The 13,288-nt window shown below is 42.7% G+C and overlaps 2 protein-coding genes across 2 annotated transcripts in view; one reads left to right on the top strand and one right to left on the bottom strand.

The window, feature by feature from the left end:
- The window catches only part of vars2 (valyl-tRNA synthetase 2, mitochondrial), a 35,618-nt gene extending 27,325 nt beyond the window's left edge, over positions 1-8,293 (bottom strand). Inside the window, exons 1-12 of the mRNA XM_031795053.1 lie at positions 8,066-8,293; positions 7,483-7,671; positions 7,306-7,387; positions 6,618-6,718; positions 5,983-6,104; positions 5,699-5,765; positions 5,501-5,598; positions 3,925-4,006; positions 2,184-2,303; positions 1,627-1,735; positions 1,344-1,432; positions 116-206 (exon numbers count right to left, since the gene is read on the bottom strand). Coding sequence (XP_031650913.1) covers positions 116-206; positions 1,344-1,432; positions 1,627-1,735; positions 2,184-2,303; positions 3,925-4,006; positions 5,501-5,598; positions 5,699-5,765; positions 5,983-6,104; positions 6,618-6,718; positions 7,306-7,387; positions 7,483-7,668 — 1,147 coding nt within the window. The 5' untranslated portion in view covers positions 7,669-7,671; positions 8,066-8,293. The remainder of the gene's footprint in view (positions 1-115; positions 207-1,343; positions 1,433-1,626; positions 1,736-2,183; positions 2,304-3,924; positions 4,007-5,500; positions 5,599-5,698; positions 5,766-5,982; positions 6,105-6,617; positions 6,719-7,305; positions 7,388-7,482; positions 7,672-8,065) is intronic.
- Positions 8,294-8,336: 43 nt separating this feature from the next.
- On the top strand, positions 8,337-12,913 carry ppp1r11 (protein phosphatase 1, regulatory (inhibitor) subunit 11). The gene is made up of 3 exons (XM_020507063.2): positions 8,337-8,629; positions 9,007-9,115; positions 9,298-12,913. Exons 1-3 carry the CDS (start codon positions 8,552-8,554, stop codon positions 9,480-9,482), a joined length of 372 nt encoding a protein of 123 aa, XP_020362652.1. The 5' UTR covers positions 8,337-8,551; the 3' UTR covers positions 9,483-12,913.
- Positions 12,914-13,288: the final 375 nt, after the last annotated feature.

Consider the following 13,288-nt stretch of genomic DNA (forward strand, 5'->3'; position numbering starts at 1 on the left):
TTTTCAGAATAATCGTTGTTTTGTACCATAACTAGCTTGTTCTTGTTCCTGACGCATTGCTGTTCAAATTCCATCAGATCATTATCTAGTCAGATCATCAAGACCGTTCCTGTACCTGTACCCAGCTCCATGTCCACCATAGTGTCAGTGATGATGGGTAAGAGTCGGTCAGCGAATGGGTGTCTGCACTGTTTACCATGAACTGCCTGCAAGACAAATAGTAGTGAACCATTTAGAAGTCTCAGCTAAAAGACAACTCGTAATCAGCCTGATATCGAGGGTCCTCAGGATTTAATCTGAAGTATACTAGCCTGATATCGAGGGTCCTCAGGATTTAATCTGAAGTATACTAGCCTGATATCGAGGGTCCTCAGGATTTAATCTGAAGTATACTAGCCTGATATCGAGGGTCCTCAGGATTTAATCTGAAGTATACTAGCCTGATATCGAGGGTCCTCAGGATTTAATCTGAAGTATACTAGCCTGATATCGAGGGTCCTCAGGATTTAATCTGAAGTATACTAGCCTGATATCGAGGGTCCTCAGGATGTAATCTGAAGTATACTAGCCTGATATCGAGGGTCCTCAGGATGTAATCTGAAGTATACTAGCCTGATATCGAGGGTCCTCAGGATGTAATCTGAAGTATACTAGCCTGATATCGAGGGTCCTCAGGATTTAATCTGAAGTATACTAGCCTGATATCGAGGGTCCTCAGGATGTAATCTGAAGTATACTAGCCTGATATCGAGGGTCCTCAGGATGTAATCTGAAGTATACTAGCCTGATATCGAGGGTCCTCAGGATTTAATCTGAAGTATACTAGCTTGATATCGAGGGTCCTCAGGATGTAATCTGAAGTATACTAGCTTGATATCGAGGGTCCTCAGGATGTAATCTGAAGTATACTAGCCTGATATCGAGGGTCCTCAGGATTTAATCTGAAGTATACTAGCCTGATATCGAGGGTCCTCAGGATGTAATCTGAAGTATACTAGCCTGATATCGAGGGTCCTCAGGATGTAATCTGAAGTATACTAGCCTGATATCGAGGGTCCTCAGGATTTAATCTGAAGTATACTAGCCTGATATCGAGGGTCCTCAGGATTTAATCTGAAGTATACTAGCCTGATATCGAGGGTCCTCAGGATGTAATCTGAAGTATACTAGCCTGATATCGAGGGTCCTCAGGATTTAATCTGAAGTATACTAGCCTGATATCGAGGGTCCTCAGGATGTAATCTGAAGTATACTAGCCTGATATCGAGGGTCCTCAGGATGTAATCTGAAGTATACTAGCCTGATATCGAGGGTCCTCAGGATGTAATCTGAAGTATACTAGCCTGATATCGAGGGTCCTCAGGATGCACAGCGATGGCCACATCACCCAACATGGTCTCAGGACGAGTGGTCGACACTGACACCTCTCCATCTAATAAAGAGAAAGAGAGAGTATAAACAACAGGAAAGATGGGAGAAATCCCAGAGAACAGCAGACATACAGGAAGATCACGACCCAGATACTGAGATTACATCTCAAATGGCACTCTATTCCCTACACAGTGTACTACTTTTGTCCAGAGCCCTAAATAGGGTGCCATTTGGGACTCAAACCCAACCACTCACCCTGGCCGTCTATAGGGTAGCTAAAGGTGACCATGGTCCCAAACTCCACCCTGTTCTGGTAGCCAGGGACAGACAACAGGGTTCTGCCAGACAGCTGCTTGGAGTCAACCTGCAGGAAGCGTCAACACACCTCTCACATAAAACACCACGATGATTCATCATCTCAAGTTTACAATTTGAAAATAAAATCTTATTTAACTGCAGACAATAAATTGTACAAACTGAAGCTGTACATCATGTTCTGTAGCACATAGCAAAGATGATGTTGTTGCTAAAGTGACATGCTAACACTAAGAGAGTAGAGGGTCTCGTCTAATAGTTAAGACTATGGAGATGGCCGACTAACCTCTACGTCGGAGATGGCCGACTAACCTCTACGCCGGAGATGGCCGACTAACCTCTATATCAGAGATGATGGACTATATCAGAGATGATGGACTATATCAGAGATGATGGACTATATCAGAGATGATGGACTATATCAGAGATGATGGACTATATCAGAGATGATAGACTATATCAGAGATGATGGACTATATCAGAGATGATAGACTAACCTCTATATCAGAGATGGCCGACTCCAAAGCACAGCTCCAGTTGACCAGCCCCTCAGAGCGATAGATCAGACCAGAGTCACACAGCCTTACAAAGGCCTCGGTCACAGCACTGCTGAAGCCCTGAAAATACCCACACACAAAAGGTACACACACACACACAGGAAGAAAGAGCTGAGCAGAAGAACGGACAATAACATAACCTGTATGTGATAATGACATCAATAACATAACATACTACAATAACAATACTATAACAGTGTGGTATATAAGTAGACAAGACTTGCTTTATGTTTCTGATGAACACCCCCTGGACAGGACACTAGTCTATCTCCTGTTTCTGATGAACACCCCCTGGACAGGACACTAGTCTATCTCCTGTTTCTGATGAACACCCCCTGGACAGGACACTAGTCTATCTCCTGTTTCTGATGAACACCCCCTGGACAGGACACTAGTCTATCTCCTGTTTCTGATGAACACCCCCTGGACAGGACACTAGTCTATCTCCTGTTTCTGATGAACACCCCCTGGACAGGACACTAGTCTATCTCCTGTTTCTGATGAACACCCCCTGGACAGGACACTAGTCTATCTCCTGTTTCTGATGAACACCCCCTGGACAGGACACTAGTCTATCTCCTGTTTCTGATGAACACCCCCTGGACAGGACACCAGTCTATCTCCTGTTTCTGATGAACACCCCCTGGACAGGACACTAGTCTATCTCCTGTTTCTGATGAACACCCCCTGGACAGGACACTAGTCTATCTCCTGTTTCTGATGAACACCCCTTGGACAGGACACTAGTCTATCTCCTGTTTCTGATGAACACCCCCTGGACAGGACACTAGTCTATCTCCTGTTTCTGATGAACACCCCCTGGACAGGACACTAGTCTATCTCCTGTTTCTGATGAACACCCCCTGGACAGGACACTAGTCTATCTCCTGTTTCTGATGAACACCCCCTGGACAGGACACTAGTCTATCTCCTGTTTCTGATGAACACCCCCTGGACAGGACACTAGTCTATCTCCTGTTTCTGATGAACACCCCCTGGACAGGACACCAGTCTATCTCCTGTTTCTGATGAACACCCCCTGGACAGGACACTAGTCTATCTCCTGTTTCTGATGAACACCCCCTGGACAGGACACTAGTCTATCTCCTGTTTCTGATGAACACCCCCTGGACAGGACACTAGTCTATCTCCTGTTTCTGATGAACACCCCCTGGACAGGACACTAGTCTATCTCCTGTTTCTGATGAACACCCCCTGGACAGGACACTAGTCTATCTCCTGTTTCTGATGAACACCCCCTGGACAGGACACTAGTCTATCTCCTGTTTCTGATGAACACCCCCTGGACAGGACACTAGTCTATCTCCTGTTTCTGATGAACACCCCCTGGACAGGACACTAGTCTATCTCCTGTTTCTGATGAACACCCCCTGGACAGGACACTAGTCTATCTCCTGTTTCTGATGAACAACCGCTGGACAGGACACTAGTCTATCTCCTGTTTCTGATGAACACCCCCTGGACAGAACACTAGTGTATCGTATCTCCAATCTATTTCCTTAATGCTGAATGCTGAGCAGACACTCATAGGGTCCCATTTTTACAGCCTCTGGTAAGACGTGGCCGGTGCTCAAACTCCCAACCATCCAATCTCAGGACGGACATTCTAACCACAAGGCCTGTGTGTCTGTGATGATGTAGTGTAATAGTACTGTCTTACTGGATCCATGGTGAAGCAGGCTCTGCTCCAGTCCAGAGACGCACCAAGTTTCCTCAGCTGGTGATAGATCTCCTCTCCCTTCCTGGAACACACACACAGACAGAACACATACTAGAACACAGACAGAACCCTTACTAGAACACACACAGACAGACAGACAGACAGACAGACAGACAGACAGACAGACAGACAGACAGACAGACAGACAGACAGACAGACAGACAGACAGACAGACAGACAGACAGACAGACAGACAGACAGAACCCTTACTAGAACACACAGACAGAACCCGTACTGGAACACACAACACACAGAACCCATACTAGAACCCTTACTAGAACACACAGACAGACAGAACCTGTACTGGAACACACAGACAGAACCCTTACTAGAACACACAGACAGAACCAAATGTGAAAATAGAATCATCTTGCTTTATCTCATTAAGAAGATGGATAGTTGTATGATTCTACTAATGACAGTGGAAAGCAGTGTCAGAGAACAGCAGGCAGAGGAGAGAGAGAAAGAAAAAGGGAGAGAAAAAGAGAGAGGGAGAGAGAAACAGAAAAAGGGAGAGAGAAACAGAAAAAGAGAGAGAGAGAGAGAAAAAGGGAGAGAGAAACAGAAAAAGAGAGAGAAACAGAAACAGAAAAAGAGAGAGAGAAACAGAAAAAGAGAGAGAGAAACAGAAAAAGAGAGAGAACAGAAAAAGGGAGAGAGAGAGAGAAAAAGGGAGAGAGAGAGAGAAAAGGGAGAGAGAAAAAGGGAGAGAGAGAGAGAAAAGGGGAGAGAGAGAGAGAAAAAGGGAGAGAGAAACAGAAAAAGAGAGAGAGAAACAGAAAAAGAGAGAGAGAAACAGAAAAAGGGAGAGAGAGAAAAAGGGAGAGAGAGAGAGAAAAAGGGAGAGAGAGAGAGAGAAAAAGGGAGAGAGAAACAGAAAAAGGGAGAGAGAAACAGAAAAAGGGAGAGAGAGAAAAAGGGAGAGAGAGAAAAAGGGAGAGAGAAACAGAAAAAGGGAGAGAGAAAAAGGGAGAGAGAGAGAGAGAAACAGAAAAAGGGAGAGAGAAACAGAAAAAGGGAGAGAGAAAAAGGGAGAGAGAGAGAGAGAAACAGAAAAAGGGAGAGAGAAACAGAAAAAGGGAGAGAGAAACAGAAAAAGGAGAGAGAGAGAGAGAAAAAGGGAGAGAGAAACAGAAAAAGGGAGAGAGAGAGAGAGAAAAAGGGAGAGAGAGAGAGAGAAAAAGGGAGAGAGAAACAGAAAAAGGAGAGAAACAGAAAAAGGGAGAGAGAGAGAGAAACAGAAAAAGTGAGAGAGAAACAGAAAAAGAGAGAGAGTAACAGAAAAAGGGAGAGAAACAGAAAAAGGGAGAGAGAGAGAGAAACAGAAAAAGAGAGAGAGAGAGAGAAAAAGGGAGAGAGAAACAGAAAAAGGGAGAGAGAAACAGAAAAAGGGAGAGAAACAGAAAAGGGAGAGAGAGAGAGAAACAGAAAAAGAGAGAGAGAGAGAAAAAGGGAGAGAGAAACAGAAAAAGGGAGAGACGAATAATAAGAGGACAGAAAGGGACCTCATACTCACTCTTTCTTCCACGTCCACACCTCCTTTAGAAACTCCTCCCTGCTGAGGTCCTGTCTTCGCTTCCCTCGTTCCCTAAACAACCTCCTCTCCACCACCGTCTGAGATTAAGACCAGAAGGTTGGACACAGGTTTTACATTTAGCTTGAAAGAGAAGCAAATGTGAAAGATAATATGGATAGCCAGGTCAGGGAGACATACCTGCGTAGCGATGCCTGCATGGTCACAGCCTGGTACCCAGACAACTTTGTAGCCCTGCATCCTCCTCCTGATACAACCACACATTCAATCAGTACAACAATACACTTCATCACATCTCCTAAAACATGTCAAATACATTAGCCGTTCAAAAAGTAACACATTTCAGCTCTGAGATCTGATCTCATACGACGGATAGGAATTTGATGTGGTGCCATTTCATTTCAGCCAAAAAAGGAAACATCTCTAACCGACTGATTCTATTATTGTCCGTGAGAAATAGTTACCAGCGGACCAATGCATCCTCTATGGCCACTGTGAGTGCATGGCCGAGGTGCAGCGTGCCAGTCACATTTGGCGGAGGGATACACATTGAGAAGGAGCGATTCACAGCATGTGGCAGTCTGTCCTAAACGTTGATACAACAACAAAAATAACAACATGGGCATTAGACTAAATCTAACTATAACAGATACTATGGTATCTGGATAGATTGTTATTAGAGCTGTGGTATCTGGATAGATTGTTATTAGAGCTGTGGTATCTGGATAGATTGTTATTAGAGCTGTGGTATCTGGATAGATTGTTATTAGAGCTGTGGTATCTGGATAGATTGTTATTAGAGCTGTGGTATCTGGATAGATTGTTATTAGAGCTGTGGTATCTGGATAGATTGTTATTAGAGCTGTGGTATCTGGATAGATTGTTATTAGAGCTGTGGTATCTGGATAGATTGTTATTAGAGCTGTGGTATCTGGATAGATTGTTATTAGAGCTGTGGTATCTGGATAGATTGTTATTAGAGCTGTGGTATCTGGATAGATTGTTATTAGAGCTGTGGTATCTGGATAGATTGTTCCTAACATGGGAGCATCATCAGGCAGTTTGAAATATGGCTTATTATAATGCTCTATTCTCTTACATTGATCTCTGGGGTGAAGAAGCCTTCTTTCTCCCACCACGGGTACCAACTGGTCTCCACATACTCCGGGCTGTAGGACGAAGGGAAGGGCAGGGTGGTGTCTACAAGGGATGGTGAATAAGAAGAGAGGAATTTATTTAGCGAGAGAGTGTTGCCACACGGGAGCAAGGCGAGTGCGTCAATAGACCACTTGTTGTATTATCCCAGTGAAACCAGCCTGATCTCTGCATTCATGACAGGACGTAAGGGTGGGTGTAAGTCTTTTAGGACTAGGAATTGCCAGGGACCTCACGATACGATATTATCACGATACGTTGGTGCCGAAACGATATGTATTGCGATTCTCCTGATTCTATATGTATTGCAATTGGATACTGTGATTTCTGTTGAGATTTGATGTTACATTTTGCTCACCATATGTCTGCTGCAGAGGGACAAGACAGAGACATGATAACGAGTTCTGATCAGTCATGGAAATAAAAGTGCTGAAAACACATTGGCTCCCAATTTAAAAAGAAGATGGAAAACAAGCTATGAAGGGAAAATACTGGAGTATTGCCAACTAGCGTAAAAAATATGATTGCGATATTGTCAAAACGACACAATATATATCTTCAAAAAGAATATGCCGATATGTAACTGTATCCATTTTGTCCTCCATCACTAAAGTCTTTGGGACATTCATTACCTTTCTTCTCCCCAGGAGGTGTTGAAACACTGTACGCTATCCTCTCTTTCTCACTCCATTTCATTCCTTGATCTTCAACATTCTGAAAATGGATTTAACTTTCATGTAAAACAAAACAAGTCTCTGTCTTTGTTTGTTCTGTGTAAGAGTCCACTAACTAGGAGTGAGGTCACCTACGTTGTGTTGACTGCTCAGTATGGCCTCCTCCTTATCTCTCCTCCGCCTCTCTTTCTCCGCCTGAGTCCGGGGAGTAGATTGAGGAGGAGGTTTTTCCGCATTGTGAGCATAGAGCCTATGTGAACATTTTCTGTGTATTGCCCTCTCTGCTGCCCTCACAGAGAGGCCACAGGCGGACCTCCACATCTCCTGCAAGACAAATCAAGAGAAAATGAAAGCAAAGCAAATAAGGCAGCCAGTGATTTCCCATAGACTACATGAGTCTAGCAGCCCCTTCATTGGAAACATTTTAAAGACATTTTCAAATCCATTCCAATCATCCATTTCAAACATGCCATGGGTCTAGGCATTTGCTTTCTGTTTGCTAATTACGCTGCCTGGATAAGTGCATGAATGATAATTGAAGCTAGGTGATACATTGGGGTAAAACAGACTCAAGAGAATAATATTTTAAATGCACCTCTTCAGAGACTTCTGTCACTTTGCTACGTTGCTGTTTTATAGTCATACTCATAATAATATATATTGATTGAGCGCTGTTGACTACAGTATTCCAATGAATGATAAATAATATGTGCTCTACCTTCAAGATGATGTGCTCGTGGGCGCAGACATGTTAAACTAGCTGCGACCTTTCAACTACGACCTAACGGAGAATATACTCATTTGTTCACTATATCTTAATTGTAATTTGTTTGACACTTTATCAAACACTTTATGAATTATGTAGAACTAATAGCCAAAACAGATTTGACAGTTTCTTATTGACTAGCTATGTCTTTCGTGTCCCAACCATAGCAAAAGTGCATCAAGCTCAATGTTCCCCACCGGACTCGTTTGTGCGGGGAGCAACCGGAAGTGGTCCGTCTGGGAATTCCTTCCCCCAAAAAATCTTCTCGTCGAACGTCCAAAGAGGAGTCAGAGTATCTCGACAGGGTTGATCACGATTAATTCGACTCAACGTGTCGGATTGAAGAAACAGAGTGATTGTTGTTCATAAAATAACGTCAGTTGACATTTCGCTTGTTGACAGCTGGTGCGAGCTCAAAACCGACAGGTTAATATCAGGATGGCGGAGGCGCCAGGTACTTCTAGCGAGACGATAACTGAGACCGTTCAAGTTGACACACCGCCACCGCCCCAGCAGGTAAGCTAGCTATAGAAACTGCTATAATTAGCGAATAATATGATGAAGAAGGATAATAACTAGGTAGATATGCATCATGTGGCCGCACCAAAGATTGGAGTTAACGTTAGCTAGGTATTTTAACTAACTACAGTTAGCTAATTACCATTAGCACCACAGCCATAATAACCGTTAGCTAGCTCATAGAATCATGACGAAATGATTTGATCTTACTTCACTTGATCTAGCCTAGCTGTCAAGTTTAGTACATTGCCAGTAGTACACGTAAATATGATGTTGACTGGCTACAGGGCCCCGTTGACAAGAGAAACACCCAATGCCTGTTATGTGTATGAAGGTGAATCTCGAAAACAGGCTCCTCTCTGTGTGTCTCTCAGGAGGGACGTAGCCTGACCATCAAGCTGAGGAAGAGAAAGACTGACAAGAAGGTGGAGTGGTCCAGCGACACAGTGGACAACGAGCATCTGGGAAGGAGGTCCTCCAAGTGTGAGTGTCCATTTCCCACCTGTTTCCCGACTGTTCAGATGCAGTCACCTGGTCTGTCATCGTCCCAGCTGGCTCTCTGCGATAGATACCTGGGTGTGATGTTATTTACACAGGCCTGTGCATGCTGCAGTTCTAGATATTATTGGTGGCTGATGACTGAGTATTCTTGACCCCTCCCCCAGGTTGCTGCGTCTACGAGAAGCCCAAACAGTTTGGGGAGTCCTCCTCTGAAAGTGAGGGAGATGACGAGGGCTGTGGAAGTGCACACTGCATTCTGGGACATGGGAAAGACGGCAGGCATGGACACAGAGGAGGGGGTGGGGGGAGTACGGTTCCTCCAAGCTCTGGGGGATCACATGCCCACTAATGATTAGGAATGGTGCTGAGGGAGGAATGGAGCATAGGGATTCTTCAGTCGATGACAATGACACATTATACTGCTACACACACGCTCTCATTTAGTTCAGTCACTGCAGTACTGAGAGGAAAAGGACGAGACAGATAAAACTGAGGGAGGGAGAGAGCCTATATTTCTGCCTGTTTGATACGAAAAAGGGGTACAATCATTTTCCTTATTTTTATAAATAATAATGATCCTTATTTATTGATTTGTCGTAATACTTGATTTTACTTAATAATGTGTCAGTATCTTAGCCTGAGTGCCAGACAGTGTTCCTTCTTGTCAAACAAGGATTTGGAAATATGATTATGTAACATTGTAGAGTGCATAAATAGTCTAGTACCCAGGCTACCACTAGGTCTGGGTCCCAAATGACACCCTGTTCCCTATATAGGGCCCTGGTCAGAAGTATTCACCCCTCTTGGCATTTTTCCTATTTTGTTGCATTACAACCTGACATTTTAAATGTATATTTATTTGGATTTCATGTAATGGACAGACACAAAATGGTCCCAATTGATGAAGTGAAATTTTAAAAATTACTTGTTTCAACAACAACAAAAAAGTGAAAGTGGTGTATGTGTATTCACCCCTTTTGCTATGAAGCCCTTAAATAAGATCTGGTGCAACCAATTACCTTCAGAAGTCACATAATTAGTTAAATAAAGTCCACCTGTGTGCAATCTAAGTGTCACATGATCTGTCATATATCTACTGAGATCATACATCTGTTCTAAAAGGTCTGCAACATCACCAAACAAGTGGCACCATGAAGACCAAGGAGCGATCCAAACAATTCAGGGACAAAGTTGTGGAGAAGTACAAAGTATTTTTTTTTAATATCAGAAACTTTGAACATCCTACGAAGCACCATTAAAATCGTTTAAAAAAATGGAAAGAATATGGCACCACAACAAACCTGCCAAGAGAGGGCCGCCCACCAAAACTCACAGACCGGGCAAGGAGGCCATTATTCAGAGAGGCAACAAAGAGACCAAAGATAACCCTGAAGGTGCTGCAAAGCTCCACAGCGGAGTATCTGTCCATAGGACCACTTTAAGCCGTACACTCCACAGTTTGGCTTTAAGGAAGAGTGGCCAGAAAAAAAGCCATTGCTCAAAGAAAAAATAAGCAAACACGTTTGCCAAAAGGCATGTGGGAGACTCCCCAAACATATGGAAGAAGGTACTCTGGTTAGATGAGACAAAAATGTAGCTTTTTGGCCATCAAAGAAAATGCTATGTCTTGCGTAAACCCAACACCTCTCATCACCCCGAGAACAACATCCCCACAGTGAAGCATGGTGGTGGCAGCATCATGTTGTGGGGATGTTTTTCATCGGCAGAGACTGGGGAATCTGGCCAGAATTGAAGGAATGATGGATGGTGCTAAATACAGGGAAATTCTTGAGGGAAACCTGTTTCAGTCTTCAAGAGATTTGAGACTGGGATGGAGGTTCACCATCCAGGAGGACAATGACCCTAAGCATACTGCTAAAGCAACACTCGAGTGGTTTAAGGGGAAACATTTAAATGTCTTTGAATGGCCTATTCAAAGCCCAGACCTCAATCCAATTGAGAATCTGTGGTATGACTTAAAGATTGTTGTACACCAGCGGAATCCAACCAACTTGAATGAGCTGGAGCAGTTTTGCCTGGGAAGAATGTGCAAAAATCCCAGTGAATAGATGTGCCAAGCTTATAGAGACACCCCAAGAGACTTGCAGCTGTAGTTGCTGCAAATGGTGTCTCTACAAAGTATTGACTTTGAGGGGGGTGAATAGTTTTTGCACGCTCAAGTTTTCCGTTTTTTTTTGTCTTATTTCTTGTTTGTTTCGCCCCCAAAAATATTTTGCATCTTTAAAGTGGTAGACATGTTGTGTAAATCAAATGATACAAACCCCCCCCCAAAATCCAGTTTAATTCCAGGTTGTAAGGCAACAAAATAGGAAAAATGCCAAGGGGAGTGAATAGTTTCGCAAGCTTTTAATTATTATTTTTTTATCTCTGTTTCAAAGTAATGGTTTTAAAAAGCTCCATTAATACTTAAACAGCAAACACTTCTTGTTTTATGGACACATAGTTTATATAAAACAATCAGTAAACATTAAAGATGTTCAGGGGAGTATTTAGGACCGTTTTAATATGTTTTTTGTGGGACACTGTTTTAAGGAGAAGTTATGACATAAGCTGGTCTTGTTATTCTTATTTTCACGTGAAATTGCTGTCGTCATTACGTATCACCTTTTAGTTGAGTGCAGTGAAAATGTGTTGATGCAGTATACTCTGTCCATCCTTTACAGACAATCCTCAGGAGTGTTGAGTACATCAGTCTCAGCACTTCAAATAAGAACAGAATTGGTGGCAAATTGCCTTAAATTCTGAGATGTCAAACATTCTTTCTAATAATGTTTCAAGTGAAGATATTGAAAGGATAAAACATGTATTTTGTATTTATGAGGTTTCAGATGAGAGATGTCAACTTATAAGAATCAGGAAAAAAATGCTCACAAATCACACATCCTTTTTTCGGTCATTTTAATGAATTATCCCCCTCTGAGAAGGAATGCACTAGGGCAACGTTGGCACTAACTAAAGCTGCATGCTGATTGGTTTATGGAAAGAAAGTTGCCTTTGGAAATTCTAGGCTTTTGCATCTATTGGCACTTTATCAGCTGTGATCAGCAGAAGAAAATTATTATTTTTTCAACGAGATGAGAGAAATTACATTTATTTGGTGTTGCTGCGTACATTCAGGACTACACTGAGAAATTACATTTATTTGGTGTTGCTGCGTACATTCAGTACTACACTGAGAAATTACATTTATTTGGTGTTGCTGCGTACATTCAGGACTACACTGAGAATATAGTAAGTTGGACAACACATGGTATACAGTCAAGGTTCTCCCCGGGGTTAAGTGGTGCTGCTGAGTACCTTCTTTTTTTTTTAACACCTGTAACTGCCATTTCCTGCTATCAATGAACAAAACATGCCCTTAAACGACAACATATTAGAGAACCGTGTATACAGTAATCCGGATCAGACAGTTCAGCTAAAGGCATGGGAGAGATGATAGTATTTTAATGAAGAGGGAGAAGGTGCATGATGAATTGCTCACTCGGGCTGTGTTCATGTATCCACTGACAACATTTCACTGTGTAGGGGCTTCATCCTCCGTTGTTCCAAACACGATACTACTACTACTACTGTGTTTGATCTGTGACAACCTCTATGTATAAAGCACTACACATTATCCCACCAAAGCCACCATTTTCTATAACAGATACACACGTACAATGTTACTGTATTGGTGAAGCACCTTTCTGTACATAAAATAAATCATATGAGAGCAGATTTAATGTGAATAAAAACAAGGTTTGGACTGTGTTGAAATCACTTTGTCCAAGTGTCTTACATGAGATGAACATGAGATGTTTGTGCATGTTATTGATTCTTCAAGACTGCATGGAAATGTCAACATGGGTTTATTATTCTATTAGTTGTGGACCATCTCCCAACAACCCCACCTGAGATATTTCAGGCCAGGGGGTATATTCACTAGGAACCAAATGGGAGCAAACAGGCCGAAAGAAGGAGAGACTACCAGAACATGTTCAGTAAGAAACGCTCACTTTCATTGCAAAATGTTTTGCTACAGTGAGCACTAATGAATAAATCTCCCATCAACCCCACCTACAAGATAGTTCAGGTTTCCAGTACTGTACCTTAGTTACTTCATCTCACTGTAGTTCACAAAGTAGGTCAACACAG

Source organism: Oncorhynchus kisutch, linkage group LG17 (genome assembly GCF_002021735.2).
Source record: "Oncorhynchus kisutch isolate 150728-3 linkage group LG17, Okis_V2, whole genome shotgun sequence".
In the NCBI taxonomy this organism is placed as follows: domain Eukaryota; kingdom Metazoa; phylum Chordata; class Actinopteri; order Salmoniformes; family Salmonidae; genus Oncorhynchus; species Oncorhynchus kisutch.

Excerpts from the sequence above, each read along its gene's own strand:
- ppp1r11 (XM_020507063.2), top strand. The coding sequence starts at position 8,552 with ATGGCGGAGGCGCCAGGTACTTCTAGCGAGACGATAACTGAGACCGTT. Across the intron at positions 8,630-9,006 it reads CACCGCCACCGCCCCAGCAG|GAGGGACGTAGCCTGACCAT; the intron begins GTAAGCTAGCTA and ends TGTGTCTCTCAG. Across the intron at positions 9,116-9,297 it reads GGGAAGGAGGTCCTCCAAGT|GTTGCTGCGTCTACGAGAAG; the intron begins GTGAGTGTCCAT and ends CCCCTCCCCCAG.